At 40.7% G+C, this 16,949-nt stretch overlaps 1 protein-coding gene and 1 long non-coding RNA gene across 2 annotated transcripts in view; one reads left to right on the top strand and one right to left on the bottom strand.

The window, feature by feature from the left end:
- TAMM41 (TAM41 mitochondrial translocator assembly and maintenance homolog) overlaps positions 1 to 9,716 on the top strand; it is a 31,425-nt gene extending 21,709 nt beyond the window's left edge. Inside the window, exons 8-9 of the mRNA XM_080386217.1 lie at positions 2,573 to 3,735; positions 4,696 to 9,716. Of these exons, the coding sequence (XP_080242343.1) occupies positions 2,573 to 2,649 (77 nt within the window). The 3' untranslated portion in view covers positions 2,650 to 3,735; positions 4,696 to 9,716. The remainder of the gene's footprint in view (positions 1 to 2,572; positions 3,736 to 4,695) is intronic.
- Positions 9,717 to 11,737: 2,021 nt separating this feature from the next.
- On the bottom strand, positions 11,738 to 16,937 carry LOC308063354. Its single transcript, XR_013927927.1, has 3 exons — positions 16,798 to 16,937; positions 12,469 to 12,633; positions 11,738 to 11,873 (listed from the first exon to the last, which is right to left on the bottom strand). It is a non-coding gene; the product is annotated as an uncharacterized lncRNA (long non-coding RNA).
- Between the last annotated feature and the right edge of the window lie 12 nt (positions 16,938 to 16,949).

Here is a 16,949-nt window from a genome sequence, read left to right as displayed (position 1 = left end):
CAGCCATCTCCAGGAAAACAGGGCTTCCTCATGTAACAAGATACTTGGGAGACAAATGCCATCGGAGGAACATACCCCCTTCCTCCTCTTCCTCCCCCCAGCTTTATATGCTGAGCCTGACGCCATATGGTATGGATCCTTCAGTCAGTTGGGGCCGGCTGTGTCCCCTCCCAGCCTCTTGTGTTCCCTCAGCCTGCTTCTCTGGTGTGGAAGTAGAAAAGGCCTTGGCTGTGTGTAAGCACTGCTCAGCAATAATGAAAACATCCCTGTATTGTCACACTGTTTTCAGCACAAATCCAAAACATAGCCTAATACCAGCTACTACAAAGAAAATTAACTCTATCCCAGGCAAAACCAGCACAGTTGCTTCTACGTACTTTAAGTCAGTCTTGTCAGGTAAACGCTTCTATTAAATAAATGTCAGAAAGATTGTAGTAAGTATAACATTGCATACTTTTTAATCTGTGCATGTAAATCTCAAAATGCTGTTTGTGCAGCATTAAAAACTTGCCTTTTCAGTTTTCAATTTGTAAGGGTGGGATTAGACTGTGTTGTAATCTGAAGGAACTCTGTGTTTTATGTTGGTGGGGTTTTTTTGTTTGGTTGGGTTTGAGGTGTTTTTGTAATCAAAAAAAGCTGAAAGGAGGAAAAATAAGTAGCTCCACTGGCTAGGATCTCAGAACACCGCTGAAATGGCAAGACTAACAATAATTTGAAGTTTCCAAATACTAGATGACTAAACCCAGCAAAAGACTGTGTCTTTTTTTACTCTAGGTCTGTAAGAAAAGGCTCATTTCTGGTAGAACTTCAGAAGGTGTTTCTAAGGGTATAGTTCACAAACTGTGTGTGGGTCATCCTCAAGCGCTTCATATCTAAAACTCGTAAAAGCTTGTAGGCAACGACTGCTGCAAAATCCTGCTGTATCTTTTGAAACAGAAATGCCTGCCTTCGTTGTAGGCCCAGCATAATGATACGATGTTTACCAAAGTTCACTACTTGTGAGCTACTGCAGGATGATGTTAGAGTATGACAGCTCTTCTGGCTTCGTATGAGGTTTATTATAAACAAGTGACAGGCAGGTTACTCTGAAGTAAAATTGATCCAGACAACATACCTGTGACAGGGTATTCACACCGGTGTCCGTGGAATACTTCTAATATTGGCAGTGTTGCCAAATTATAGCTGTTTGTCATCATCTCGTTATTTTTACTTCTTTCATTTCCCCTGGGTATATGCCTCATTAATCTGGTTTTTCATATCCATCATCGTTTCAGTATTATCTTTTTTTTTTACCTGACACAGTTGTCATTTCATTATGCAAATCAAGCAGTTTTATTCTCTTGCAGATGTGCTGTTCTCTCCGTTATGAAATGGTAGCTGCCATTAGTTAGGATGAGGCAATAACAAAATATTTGAGGATGTTATAATGTACTTTAGAACTTCTTGAAACAGAACAGGTGTCCACCTCAACAGTCAGCAGAACATCTATGAAAAAAAAATATCTCTGTTTTCATTTTTAATTCACAAGCTTTTGCATAGCAATGCTCTGAGTTTGTTTGTCCTGGAAAGCTGCTAGTGGTGTGCAGTGTTTGATTACATTTAACCAAGATGGACACCAGCGTGATGCTTCTTAGTTGCATAGAACTGGTCTACAGCAAAGCAACCAAGTGCAAGGCTAACTAAAATCTGATTAGCAGAAGAAATTGGTCAAGTAGGATTTGGAAGTATAAAGTTGTGGTCTGCCAGTCATGCAGAGTTTTCTTGCTTGAGTAGTCTGTTCTTCTGTCCTGGTTCACCACGCTCTCCCTTCTCCCCCTTGTCCCTTCAGTAACACTTTGGCTGCATAGCTTTGGGCATAGCTGTGGTGTTCGATGATCAGGCATCTTCAAACTCACAGAATCTGGGGATGGGCTCTTGTCTCAAGAGCCAAAATGCTTCGACAACTAGATTCTTTTTACAGATGTGGCCAGCTATAACCTGCAAGCCAAACAGCCTGGATTTCTCTAAAAAGTGCTGCTTTGGTGTCCTGCTGCAGAATACAGTCTGTCACGTTGCTGCTGCCCATTATTGGGCCAGAGTACAGTCCTATGCAGCTGGATGTGCTACCTAGCCGGAGATCAGAAAGGGCTTGAAAAGCATAATGTGTTGGTTTGGTGAGGGTCTGCAGTAGGCGCAGATGGTTTAAAAGCCTTGCTGTATTTGGCATCTAGGAACAGTGATGTGAATTAGAAGTTTCCCTCTGTACTCATTAAGAGTTTTATCATTAACCTCTACATCTGCTATACTTTGGTCATTGTCTCTACAACATGCACGTATGCAATATCATCAGGCCTTCAGGATGAACCTATTCTATTGTGCATCCTTTGATACTATTATAAGGATTTTTTTGTGTCATTATTTACTGTTATCAATGTGACAAGAAGGTTATTTGCATATCTGCCTGATGGATTAGGTTGTCATTGTTCCAGGGAAATATTTTATGTAATGTAGCGATAACCTAGTTTTTGAGTTAGCCTTTCTAAATGTTGATATTTTCTGGACTTTTTTTTTTTTTTTTTTTTTTTTTTTTTAGGACCAAAGAAATCTGTAACATACAGTATGAAGAAACTATATAAAATGACAAAGGGATGGTTAAGGAAGACATCTTGAGTCTTGGCATACTGTGTATGGGTAAATAAATGGTACTTTTTCTCTAAATATTTTGCAGATGTTGCTTTGCCTACTTGAGAAGATTAAAGTGAGTTTAAGAAGTCTGTTCTAATAATTTACATGCCCAATTTTGCTACTAAAATAGGATTTTTTTTGTTAGTGGGGGAAGGTTTGATGGTAATTGGGCAAAGGAATTATATTCTGTAAATTCTGAAATGAACTTTCCTTTGTACTATAGCTTGGATTTTCAGAAACCGTGAGTTAAAAAGATTGCTTGTACATATGAATTAAAACCCAAAGACACTCATTTTCTATGTATTGCTAGCTTTATTTTCCAAAATACCCTCAGACTCTTTGAAAATATTCACTGTCCCAATGTTAGTTCTTTCAGGAGCTTATGGAATGGGAGAGTCCATTGAGTTTTAAGTAGATATGAAACTGTCCTCTCAAAACCACATTATTTCTGCACTTACAAGTTCATCCTTAGAATTCTTCTGAAGATGCTTACTGGGTGCTTCTGCAGGGTAGACTTCATCAAAAGTAATTTTTTTTCTCAGATGTGTGACATTCTGAATCAAAGAACTTCAACAATTGATGTTCAGTGTGGGAGAGTGTTTGAAATGACAGGCTTGGCAGGTATCAGGTCTTTTCATAAAAACTGTTTCATGAAAACTCATGTTCCTTTCATGAGGCTGAGGTGACGATGCCCAGCTCATGGCTAAGCATTGTCAGAAGTGTCACAGTTGGAAGGAAAGGCACACTTTCAGTGACCTTCAGGATCTACTTGTGCAGATTTATGAAATACCTGTTATTTGGCAGAAGAGTCTAAGTGCTTTAAAGTTGGGAATTTTATGAACAAAACTACCTATTTTTGATTCTTCTATTATTTTTTTTCCTGAGAATCCTGTCCACAAAAATAAAACTTATTCTCCCTTGCTTTTAGCTAAACTAGAGAAAAATGGACTTTTACATAGCATGTTATATTAATCATGCCATTAAAGGATGAATATTTCTGGCTGTATTCATGTGTGATGCAGTAAATTTGGAATATCTGTTGTAAATAGAATATTTTTTGCACTGAGTCAGGTGGGTTTGCCAATTTTGTATGTTTTTCTTAATATGAATAAATTGAGCGAACACTTCATTTTATTTGTGAGAGTGTTATTGATAAAAATAATTTAAAGGTAAAAAATGGAAATAAAGTGTCTCTCCTGGTTAGCACTTTTTTTTAATTGTGTATTATGTGATTAGTAGGGCCATCTCTCAAGCTACATTTGATTTAGTGCTCCCGCATAAAAAAAATATTGGAATGAAATTGGCTGTTAATTGTTTCCAGGGAGCAGTTCAAAGCATAAATTTAAGTAAGAAGACAGAAAATACATTATTGTATGTAATATGACTCATTCAGGCTTACTTTAATCACATGGTAACTTTTAAATATTGAGTATTCTAAAATATTTGCGTTTAAAGTGGCAAAAATTTGATTCCAGAGTCGCGAAATAAACGTGTCCCTTTTTTAATATTTTCTTGGAAAATATTATTACTGTGACATTGTACTTTTCTAAAGTCGTAGGCAGATTCCTAACACTTTGCGATATCCATTGACGATAGATCTAAAATCTGAGACAAATCCCCTCAGATGTCCCTTTTCTGATATTAGAAGGCTGACTAGCCTTTTTACGGTGGCATATTCTGCAAAAGAAGCGATTTCAGCTAGAGAATGTCTGAGTGCATAGGGACATTCTCTGTCCCTATTAGTAAGAGGCCAAAATCCCCCATTTTAAAAGTTTATATTATACGAAATAGAGCTAGAGAATTTAAGCCACTGCTTAAATTAAATTAACCTTGGGTTTTGGCTGGATCTTTTTGTTTGCATGAAGAGGTTCCTTTCTGGATAATCTAGAAGTCTTTTATACAAAATACACCCTATCCACCTTAAAATTAACTTCATATGCAGTGAAAACTTGAAACAGCCATACAATTTTTTACATTTCAGCATAAGCTGTAGTAAAAAAGAAATCTGAAATCAGATGTTGACTTACTTAGGTATGCTCGGTGGAAAATTCTTAAGAACAGAGAATACTGATCCCAGTGGTAGAAACAGACTCGGACAGATACAAAGCTTTTGGCCAAATGAACAGCACGAGAAAAGATTCAGGATGGAGTCATGAAAATAGTTACCAGGTAAGAAGCGCAGTGCTGGCAGAACTGCCCGATTTTGTGATCAAATGAAGTAACGGCTTTCATTTTTAGTCCCAAATGAAGTACACTGTAGGGTGAACTCCATATGGGCAGGAGAATGGACAAAAGTGATTTTTACACCAGCAATTTAGTGTTAGCAAATTTTTAGTAGCGTCCACTGTATTATTTGGGGGGGCGGTGCGGAGAGTCCTCATCTGTGAAAGTTTTAGGATACAAAAAAAATTTGGGAACTGGAATTGACAACACATAATGTATTAACTCCTTGTAGGAAACAGGACAATTTAAAAAATAAATCTTTGCATGAATAGTTAGCATAATTATTTATTCATTTATTTTTACTGTAACTGAATCTTTTAAATCTTTTATGTTCCGGGCTTTCTTTTGTAGTCGTGTTTGTTTTCTTTTAAGGCTGTGTGGGAAAAGGGTCTAAGTGAGCCTCAACACTTTCTAAAGGAGATGATGATCACCACTGGTGAGGATTTATCCTTGATAAATTCAGCAAGATCACTCTCGGTGAAATTGTGTTTTTCTGTGTGTGCGTGTGAATTCTGTTCCTATAGTCAACATTTTGAAAATTAATACTGTAAGCAGAAAAATACAGGTTTTGTGTTTTTAAAAAAATGCCAATTGCTGCACACTGGATTGTTAGAAATCTATTCCATGTACTGGATACATTACTCAATAATTCAGGCTAAATAACTAAAATGTTACTCCAAATTTTGTCTCATTTATCTCCTCTTTATGTCTGTAAAAGAAAATTTAACTATTGCATTTTTGTGATTCCCATAATTCTCTCAAGGATGCAGGCTTTCCTAGGTACTGTAAAAAATGTGTGAGTTGAGAGGGAAGAAAAGAGGGGACATCTGTTGTGCACAGATAGAGCAAAAACTTATCCTTAGAATAAGCAATATGACCAAACTAAAAAGAACAAAAAGTAGGCAGTGGTAAAACTAGACACTTGCCTTTTAGGCAGCTCATTCCTTCCTCCTATAATAGTGCGGTTAGGTGAAGTTTTACGTCATGAGCCATACTGGGAAGCACTATCATTGAATAAAACCATCCTTCCCAGCCTGGTTTTTTTTTTGTTGTTGTTGGTTGGGGTTTTGGGGTTTTTTTCCTTCTTTTTTCTTTACAAAAAGGTGAGGATGGGGCTTTTAAAACCTGGTTAAATAACAGCACCACAGGATGTGAAACCACTGGCTCATAAATTATAACTGCTTCAAGCACTGGTTGAGAGAGATCATGTGTCATAAGGTTGTCCAACATCTGGTTGAGAATTCTTACTAGCAAAGCATTTAATCAAATATTTGACTTAAAATGCATATGTTACTACCATTATTGAATAGGTATGTAATTCCTTTTTGAGACTAATGGCAACATACACCTTGGGCTTAAATTTATAGAAGTAAACATTTTTTTTTAAGATGTACGTGATGTCTCAGTACAGCTGGGACACTGCTGAGCCCCTCCTGGGACATGGCTGCAGCATAAGTGAAGGCTGGATTCTAACAGCTTGTTCCCTTTGATGGTTATTTGCTACCTTGAAATTGTGGCTTTCCCTTTTATTGAGAGAGGGTACCTTGGAGATGTGTGCACACCAGAACTTAAAATAGACTGTCCTACAAGGATATCTTGCATCCTAAGAGGCTTGGTGTTTCTGCTTCTCTGCAGTTTCTCACCGCTGCTAAGTTTGGGGGATGAGCAGCAGTTAACTAGAATTTTTTAACTGATGAAATGCAGTTGTAACTCTAGAGAAGCATTTAAGAGTAGCTTGCTTTTAAAAGCCATTAGCAATACCGTTGAAGATAATGTTCTGAGTATTGAAGACACATTTTAGGGTGGTTTTGGTGTTTCAAAAGGTGCATGCTATTGAAATGGTGGTTCAGAACATCAGAAGTCAATTACAAGTCAGTCTGATGTGTGAGAATGAGTTGGCCTCAGCTCCCGTAGTGCAACAGCTATCTTCCTTCTGAACCTTGCTGGCTGAGCAAGGGCATTTATTCAAGAAATAATGTTCTCATAGAAAAAAGTAGGAATGTACTGCTTGCTGTTTAGCAGCTAATTAAACATTTTTATGTGCAGCAGATGCTGTATGGCGTCAAACCCTCCCAACCTTTAAACTGTTTGTCGTGCTGCCAGTGGGTTGGTCCTTCCCTTTACAGGTGTTACTTTACTGCAGCGTTTGCCTGCAATCTGAACTGGCCGTGTTTGTCTTGCATGGCTGAAATACCCATTGCATATCTTGATTTGGCTTTATGAACTTTCTTTGTGTATAGTAATATAATGGGTCATTTCTTGCTCTTTGGAGAGAGTTTTGCAAATCCCAGTTTAATAGTTCCTAGTTTACTCCATCTGTTGATACATTGCCAGTGTTCAAGCCTGTGCAGTAAATCTTGGTGAGACCTAAGAAAGTCCTTCCTCATCATCCATATAGGCTGAAATCTTAAACTGTATTCTGTTCTGTAAATCATTTATCTCTGTGCTTTTTAAAAAGTGGCCTACCTTTCCCCTTGAGGCCATTGGTCTTGAATGTATTTGTTTTTTTGGCAGAGCGCCATGAATGAATCAGCCTAGAGCAGCTTGCAGTCTGAGCTCCTCTCTATTGTTAATGTAAAATACTTTATGCAGTGGTTACAACGTTTTGCTATGTAAAACTTTTAAGAGAAGAGAGATTGATTTCAGACTTGTTAGTTGCTTTTGAAGTTCCTCAGCAGTATGTGGAAATGATTTCTTACGGTCGTACAGCTGTAATCCACTAAAATGACTAGTGATTGTTGCACGGGAAGTTAGTACAAGGGACTATGTTACTAACTCCTTGTCATAATGAGGTGTGTTTGTTCTTTCACAGAAAACAGTCACTTTAGCTTTTCATTCCATTTGTAACTTTCCTGTTTATACCTTCCTGCTTGATTTCCATACTGCTTTATTGTTTTATTGTTTCCCTTCTTGACTTAGTCTTTCATTTTGTTCTTCAGACATCCCTCTTTTCTAGTTTGGCCGTTCCACCATGGATACTGTTTCATGCTCCATCCCCTTTTTTCCTGTCTAACAGTGCTTTCATTAAAGGCAACCAGGCAGATGATTTATTTCTTGATGTCTTAAAAGGATTCTTTGTAATGAAGAGCCTGGACCCAATCAAACTACTAAGGATTTCCGTAGGTGAGTCAGCAGCATGGGCCTAGCTGCTCTGAGGTCGACAGTGCCAGTGAAGTATGTAACTAGCTCATGTTTCAGAGGGAATAAACTAGATGACACAGGATGAATGGAAAATCAAAATGTGACTGGATGCATATCCATAGATTCTGGTTTCCCCTTTTCTTTACAGTCCTTAATCTTGTTATTGTGTCCCTTTATTAACTTGCCGACTATTGCTCACAACCCATTTGGCTAGCAGTGTTATGTTTGGCTGCTCCTAAACTTAAGATTTGAGGAGTACATAAAACCGCACCACACAGGACACTGACTTCCTCCATCAACATACGTAAGATTTGTTCTTTATTGCTTGCTCATTTCCCCTTTTTCCAAGTATTTGAGGCGTGAGTTCCTCCAGGTGGCTGCCTATGTGACCCTTCAAATACCGGCTGTATTGCACACACCTGACTTTGTTTCAACTGCAGAGCCTGTATTTCTCACCTGTGCTTCAGTGAGGTTTCTCTTTAGATTTGGTTGACCTTCAATGTCAGTGATTTGACGAACAGATGGAGAGTAACAGCTGCAGCCTTACCATAAACAAGGTGCCTCTAGGTAGGGTACAGCTGAACAAGCGTGATTGCTTTCTATTACTGAGCTGGACTTCGTAGTATCCCACAGCGTCCTGATGTTTGCCACAAGCACCTGTGCCAGCTTGGGAGGATAAAGATGGATACAGAGGACGGTATCGCTGCGTAGCTTAGGGAACTGAACTGTAAGGTCCATGTTCTTTAAATCGATTGAGGAGGTAACGCTAGAGCCTGTTCCAACTTGGGAAACTTCAGAATAAACATAGCACTTGGTGACTGTCCAGTAGAGGGGGATCCAAGCAGGGTGGTGACTCATGCCTTTTCCCAGCAATTAATTTAAAAATAGAATTTGAAATTGAAATATACTTTGAAGGTCAGAATGTCAGGGTCAGTGTGTGTCTGATAGTTTTTCATGGGTAAGGTGGTGACAGAGGACAAAGCATTCTTCATTTTCAGATTCACTTCTGCCAGCCATATATTCTGAATGCATAGAAAATGAATTTTATTTGTATTACCTACTGCAGGAAAAAGACATGTTACCTTTGTATAGCCATTCTCTGGTATATTTTTTTGTTTGAGTGAACAGCTGCCCTGTAACGCTTGATACTGTGGTTTCATAAACTTTTGCAGTGACCTTATTTACCTGTGTTTCTAGATAAAAATCTGCAGCACAGTTGCCAACTGATCCTGAACTTAATGGCTGCTTTAGGGAGAGGCTGTAATCATTTTAGTCTTGCATGTTTTAACCTCTTACTCAGACTTGTTAAATCAGAAATGTTAAGAAAGGGATTAAGTTTTAGTGCATGAACAGGAAGCTTCAGACTATACATTCTGAAATTATTCATGAAAACTCTAAATATTTCAGTTACATCTTTAATCTAATAACTTACTTGTCATTTTTGCTTTAAGAACCCAGCATCCTGCCAAAACCTTTTCATAAATGGTGGTGGATGGCTATTTTGACAGTTAGGCACTTTTTTTCCTGGGAAAATGAAGGTCATGCAGCCACAAAGACCAATATTCTGATCTGACTGAAACTTCATGTAAGTGCAATGGCTGTAGAGGGTTCTTTGTCGTTTTACATTTGAATAGAATTTGATTCTTAGGAGTTTGCAACCACAAGGGACTGTCTTTAAAAACAAAACATAAATAAATAAATAAATGGTCATAACACTGTCTTTTAGTTCCTTCACTGGCCTGTGTTGTACCATGAGACCTTCTTTGAAGGACTTGAGCCTGATGTTTAAAATGACTTCCCTACTCAATTAAACAAGCTAAGTAAATAGTTAAGTATCTCATTTTGGCTTTATTGAATTAATTTGTATTACTTCTCTTACATCGAATCTGTCTAGCTTTATTGTATAACCGGTGAATTTGAACGGTTGTGTTCCCACACAGTGGATTATTTTTTTAATCTGTCTCCTGCCAAAGTTTCTCCAAACCTCCTATTTTAAAATTAGTGAAGCATGAGAAAGGGGCATTGAGTGTTTTTCTGGTTTTGTTTGTGGTTTTGTTTTTTTTCTTTTAATGTTGCCATCCTCAAGTTTTCTTGCTGTTATGCAGTGATGAAATGTCTGGCTGACTCCCCGTACAAGACAATAGTGAGAGCCAAGAAGTTAGTAGCATCCTAGAATGCTTCAAGAAGTGCTGCAGGAGTGATACAAAGCAGCCTACCAGTGTCTCTCATGATGCTGTTGCAGTGCTTCAGCATTACAGTCTGGGACAAGGCTTTTTGAAACTAGATTATTTTTACAATAAGATCTAGCCAATCTCTTCCTGCCACCCCCATTGCCTCCAAAGTCTGGCATTGGGGCATACATCCTACAAGATCAGATTGTGCACATTCTACACACTCACTACTAACTCTGACCCTGCATCCTTGGATTAGAAATTTGCCAAGTAGAAGGCTTGAGTCTGTAGCACTTTGTACAAACTCACATTCAAACTGTCAGACAACGGTGGATGATGAAACTACATCACTGTGCTTTAAATTCCTATGACATTTTAAAGTGGATTATATTTAAAGGTTGTACTTGCATAGGTGTTTTTAAAGTACCTGTTTCCTTCTGCTTTACTTCTTGTTGTTTAAAGAATGTCTTCTCTTTGCCTTGTCTAGTTAATTTGTGCCTAATTTCAGCAAAATTCTCTTTCCCATGTAGAATTGAAAACAAGTATGTTATTTGTATTAAAAACAACAGGAAAAAAAAACAAAACAAACTCAAACCCTTCTACCCTCCTGAGTTCAGGACTCAAATGATCTGATGGCTGGCGGATGTTCCCCTTGTATTTGCGCAGCTGCCTCAGTAGCGTCTTCCAGCCCCGTCTCAATCCCTGAGGGACTGCAGGCAGCAAGGCTGCACCGGTGTCACCTGCAGCCTTCTGCAAGCCATTCAGCAACCACAGCGGTTACAGCACATCTGGAAACCTGAGGAGAAAGCCCACTTGCTCTGGTGAGGTAACAGACCTTAGTCGAGAAATCGCTAGTCAGTAGGAATTTCAAGTCCTCAATAATTACCAGGGTCACAGTGTACAAGCTATGGAGTTGGCACATAGAAACACTATTAAAGTTGGTGCGAGTATTTTCGTCTGACAGATGGGACTAAACTTGATTCTTCCAGTGTGATTTCCCTGATGCTCCTTTGAGCTGACAGTTGGGGATGTTTAAGAGGGCTTTAGACAGTCTTCTGGTGTCCAGTTGCTTTAGGCAGGCATATTACTTTTGTCCAGTGACCTACTGCTGGTGTCTTTGGTTTAGAAGAAATTCTGGTGACTGAACAACCTTTTCTTACAACCTTGAAATGTATGTAAATTATGTAATTTACAATGAGTTACTATGTAAACTCTTAAAACAATCTTGCATCTAATCATGAACTGCAACCTGTTCGTGACTTTAATGATTCCAGTTGCACTAAAGTTTTTCTTGTCTTATGTGAAAGTTAGGATACAAATCTAGTAGGGAGTTAAATCTATTATATGCATAAATGTACTGCACAGGAAGAGGGGAAGAATCAGAAATACATTACTCTGAATATATACCTACATTTGTGTATCACTGATTATACTGACCTTTCTTTTATGCTGAATTTGCCAACCAGAGTTTTGCTGTGAACCAGTTGGGGTCATTTTATTGGTGTTTGACAAAACTTCAACAAATTAAAACCAGTGAGTTATGGCCAAAGAGTGCTTTTAATTTGTTAAACTGATACTCTGTTTTTCTTCTTTTTTTTCCCTTCCCCCCATCCCCCGCTATCTTGTCTGTCTTCATCTTATGGGAACATCCATAGGGTGGAATCTTCCTCTTCTCTAGAACAAAGCAAGCAAAAAGTACCTGTGGTTAAATGTTCTGAAAGAACAGAGTTAATGGTGTTCATATTTCTGTTTGACTCTGAAAGTATCTCATTGTTTGCTTGAAGATTATGCTGCTGTTATGACCCTGCTCCAACTGAAATTATACTGTCTCTTTTAATCTTCCTTTGGATGATGGTGCAGACAATTATGAAGAGGGCAAGCTTTGTCTTGAAGCAGGTAATAAATAACCATCTCCATCAACTTAAAGTTTGGATCAACTTGTCTGTCTGGAATTACTGCAATTTAACACATTATGGTCTAATGAAATAATAAACTATCTTCAAAAAAATTTAAAGTGCCTTTTTAAATCTTATGTGCTACGGTGTTTTGAATTTGAGTCTGGTTTTATATAAGATAGCTTTGAGGTGCAGTGCAAATGAATCTAGGTTTTTGCAGGGGAGACTTTTAGATTCAGAGTTTAGCAGTGTTAGCATTGAAGAAAAGATGTTTGCTGGTGTAAAAATTAACCTATTTTATTAAAAGAAGATGTGGATAGATGGGAGGCGTGCATTATAATTGTACTGACAGAATCTGTGAAGCCATGGCATACCTTATTGAGCCTGTGACCAATAACGGTGTTCTGTGATAGCTTTGGAAGAAGTGTTTGCTTCTGGCACAAACTCGGTCATCTTTGTGCAGTTTAGTGTATCTTGGGCTTCTCTTCAGGCAACTTCATGCCTTCCTGTCTGTTGTAACAGAAGTATCTGTGTTGCTCCTGTTTGAAAAACAAAAGTGAGATTGCAGTAAGAAATTGGAATAACTCTTATGAATTCTTCTTTTACATGCAGTGAATGCCAGCTGGCAAATTACTTCCTCAAATGGGCACCTAAAGGAGAAAGACCATCTCCTTTGTAGCTTCACACTTGTATTGTAGATCGGAGTAACACATGGCATGTGCCCCCTGCTGCTAGGTTTACAAGCTGAAATCACTTGAAAGTACTTTAACAAAACAAGTTTGAGTCCCTTTCCCTATGGAGTATCCACCTCTAGTTAACACTGAAGTCTTTCACAATAGTAAGGGGTATCACTGCTGCAGCCCACATGTAGGGAGATAACTTGCCCAAGGCATTTTTAACCAACATTATAGTGGAAATGTTTTATTTTCTTGGTTGGTCAGATGTCAGGCTTAATTTCAATAATAATTACAAGATTAATGGTTGAGTAGGGTCTGTAGAACTGGACCATCAGATCTCCCTATGGACTGCAACTGCACTTGACAGAATACCTTTTTTTATCCCCTTTGCTTTCAGGTCCTTTGCCTCCTCTATATTTAAGAAAAAAAAAAAAAATAATCGTAAAACAAGTTGTGCAACAGTGGTAACTGTTCAAAGCAATTAATCACAATATGCCCAGAAATGACCTAGCAGCTTTTGTTGCTCATGAAATATTGGTGTCTTTCCGTGAAGCTGTGCTGACGCATTGTTCTACATAAACCATGTGCAGTGGGCCCAGAGGATGTGGGCTGTTACACAGATTCAGGGTAGCAAATCTTTGCTCAGCAAGCATCCTGCACAGCAGGAAAGTGGGGAGACGTTGCTGATGCTGCCACAGCCGAGATGCACAGTCATTCACAATTGTGACTCCCTTGTGCATTGGTTAAATCTTCTGTTGCATTGGCTATGCTGTATGCAGAATGTCACTAATTTTTCAGGGATTAGTATATATGTGGCGCAGGAGTGGCTACCCGAGTCTTCTGTCCCAGGATTTAAATCATACCTTAGGTGCTCTGCTTGGGTGCCTGAGTTTGGGCTGAGGCCCTACTTTTGTTTCAGTTCAGGTACAAACCCTCAACTATCTCGGTCAGTTTTTGTGTTTGAGCAAATTGTGTTTTTGCTGGTGTCAGTGTCAGCAAAGAGCCTTTGACATAATTCACTTATGAAGTACACGCAAAAAGAAACCCAAATTTTAACACCCAAGCAAACCAAAATATGGTTCATCAAACAAGATTGGTTTTGCTTTACTAATTTGTGAATTTGCCTTTTGAACAGATTGGCTAAGCATTAGCATCTGTTGAGTTCAGCAGCTTCAACAAGGTTTTCTTATGGTGCATTAGCTGTTAAGATTTGTTTTCAAAGATTTCCAGTGTTTGACAACTTGCACTTTCTTTTTTTTTTTTTTTTCAACAAACATTGACACCTAATTTCAGTGGGAAAGTCTGTCTGTACTGGCAGTGTTTGCCCAGGAATGCACAGGGTCATCGATTCCAGAAAGCTGATGTTGGCTCCGACTCTTTAGATGTTTAATAAATATCCTGTTCTAAAACTTTTGCTGGGAGCTGTAATGGCTTATCCAAAGGATCAAAAGCTGTTTTGACCTTTCCTTTTTCAAGCTCCTCCTTGTCCCAGGAGCTCTGTGTCTTTAAACAAAGAAACCGTTCCTACCTCTTCCCCTCCAGCTGTTATAAACAGGAGTGGTATACTTTTTCTTGAAGATACATATTAAAAAGCTTTGTAATTAGTCTGCAGCAGTTGATTCCAGTGGTATGTACCAATGTCAATTTCAGATATTTTCTCAGTGCCTGTGGCTTTGTTTTCCACATTTCATAGGATTTTTCATGTTCTTCTTTTCCCCCCCCCCCCAAATAATTTTTACATTACTATTTTGACAACCATTTTTCCAACTATTAGATCATCAAACTCTTGTTCTGCTTGCTGGGAATGAGAATATTTTCCAGTAGTCTATTAGTACAATATCAACTTAAAAAAATATAACCCCCCCTAGCATATATTGTTATAAATGTCATCGATGAAGAGTTTAAGAAATATATAAAATAATGTTTATGGTTGTTATTAGACTATATGCCTTTCATTTTTTTAGCAACTGAGATCTTTCTACTAGATGTGATAAGTGCATTGAGTCTAAATCTGGGTTTCATTTAGTGTTTGGAATGTGGTTTTGGCTTCCCTTGGATGGCCCTGAGATCTCATGACCTGTCCTTGCAAGGATATGAAAATACTTGAATATCAGTTATTCTTGCACGATTTGGATAGATTTTTAAATCGGAACTGGACAGCACAGACCCTTCGTGGACTCGGAATCTTTCAAGGAATTGAGATGCAGGGCGTGTTGGTTCATCCCTGGCCGTTCCCTTCCGTGCAGCCTCCCACGCCACTTGGCCGGGCTGCTGCTTTGGCTGCTCCTCTGGGTAAATGTGGGAGCTGTGCTCTCTCCACTACTCCATACATAAATCCCAGTTTCAGGATCTAACATAAACCTTGCTGTGTCTTGGTACTTCTTTTTTTCCTTGAGGAAACGCAGACGGTTGTGCTGCCATTTATATACTGGGGCATTTGTTACATTAGCCTATACGTCTGTCACATGGAGAGGTAGGAGGAATGCCAGGAGCAGAACGCGGCTGAGACACTTTGTATTTCTGTTGCCCTGTGCTCTTTTCGGGTTCCACCGCAGAGCTGCAACCCTAAGGCTTTTTGTGGCAGGGCTGAGGTTCACGTGCCATCCCAGGCTTTCCCTTTGCAGTGGCCTCCCAAGAACTGCCTGCAGCAACCCCAGTTCTTTGGGGCTTTTGTAGAGGTAAAGCGGAGCTTTATGGGACCAGAATCTCTAAAGGTGACTGATGTTCAGTGTGAACAACACAGTGCGGTGCTTTCCTCTCTCTTTCTTCCTCTGTAACGAATGCACTGGCCGAGATGCCTGCTGCAGAGAACGGCATTGCCACCTTCTGCGGGCACTGGTAGAGCCTTAGCTCGGCTTCTGGGAAGGGGCTTATTCACGTGCACAAGCTGTCTGATGGTTTAATTTCATGAAATTACTCAAAGCGGGCATTTTAGCAAGAGATGCTCCTAAATTGCTCGAGTCTTGAACAAAACAACTTGGAAGGCAGCTGCAAAGCACTGGGAACGGGCAGGAGGTGCTGGTATTCCAGTGGGAATTGCACCGGGCGCTGGGGTCGGCTTTCGGGGGCAGGTGCATGTGGCGCTTCTCGCAGTAAGCTGGTTTTGAGGGACTGGGTTGTTGCGGTGGCTGGCAAACCTTTAGCCTTGTTGTAGGTATAAACGGGCGCTCCATCCTCTGGAACTGGGAGCGTGGGAGCGCTTTGCTGACCACAGCGATGGCTCGGCATCGGTTCTACAGGAGCCTGGCTTCTGGCAGCTTGCTCGAGTGGGAGCGCAAGATGGGATGCACTGCAGGAGCGCGGGCAGTAAGCAGGACAGAAGGAAAATGCCGGATCTGCACCAACGGAGGGCCCTCATGGCACCAAGTGCACTGCGGGCATCAGCCCCAGCCCCCCTGCAGCATGTGGCCTGGCCGCAGCGCTGGCTTTCCATCGCTTGTGCCTGTATTTTTAATGCTGCCTGTATTTTAATTGTGCGTGTAAGCCAGCCCGCTCCCCGCACGCGGAACGAGGGTGCCTTTTCACCGGGACAGCGTGCAGGGTGTCGCTGCTGGCAGAAGCCGCTTTGTTCGCAGGGGAGGCGTTACTGCGGTGGCCCTGGACTTCTAGAAAAGATTTGCAAGGTCTGCTTCTGTTCCCGGCCAGGGGGCAGCGGCTGTCCTGCGGTTCGGTTTTCCTGTGGCGGTGGGGCGCGCCCGCAGACATGCACCAGCTGACACATATACACACACACAGACCCAGACCGACACACAGACACGCACACTCACTCACGCAGACACACTCACGCAGACACACGCAGGCACACTCACGCAGACACACATGCATGCACACGCACAGACACACGCACAACACATGCAGAGACACACTGACACGCACACGCAGACACGCACAGACCCACCCCGCCCCCGCCCGGGGCAGCCCCGGCCCCGCTCCCCCCCGCCCCCGCTGCCGGGTCGCGCTCTGGGCGCGGGGCGGGGCAGCCCCAGCTCCGCTCCCCCCCGGCCGCCGGCGCCGCGCTCTCCCTACCTGCGAGGATGTGATGTCAGCGCTCATTACCCTAATTATGCTGAGCTCATAGCCGGGCCCGGCCAATGCGGCCGCCCCGCTCTCCCCACCTGCTAGGAGGAGAATTCCATCATTCCTGGGATTCCTCCCCGGGCCGTGCAGCGAGCGGCGCC

This window comes from Falco punctatus, assembly GCF_963210335.1.
Source record: "Falco punctatus genome assembly, chromosome: 4".
Lineage (NCBI taxonomy): Eukaryota > Metazoa > Chordata > Aves > Falconiformes > Falconidae > Falco > Falco punctatus.
This window is presented reverse-complemented; position numbering and strand designations above follow the sequence as displayed.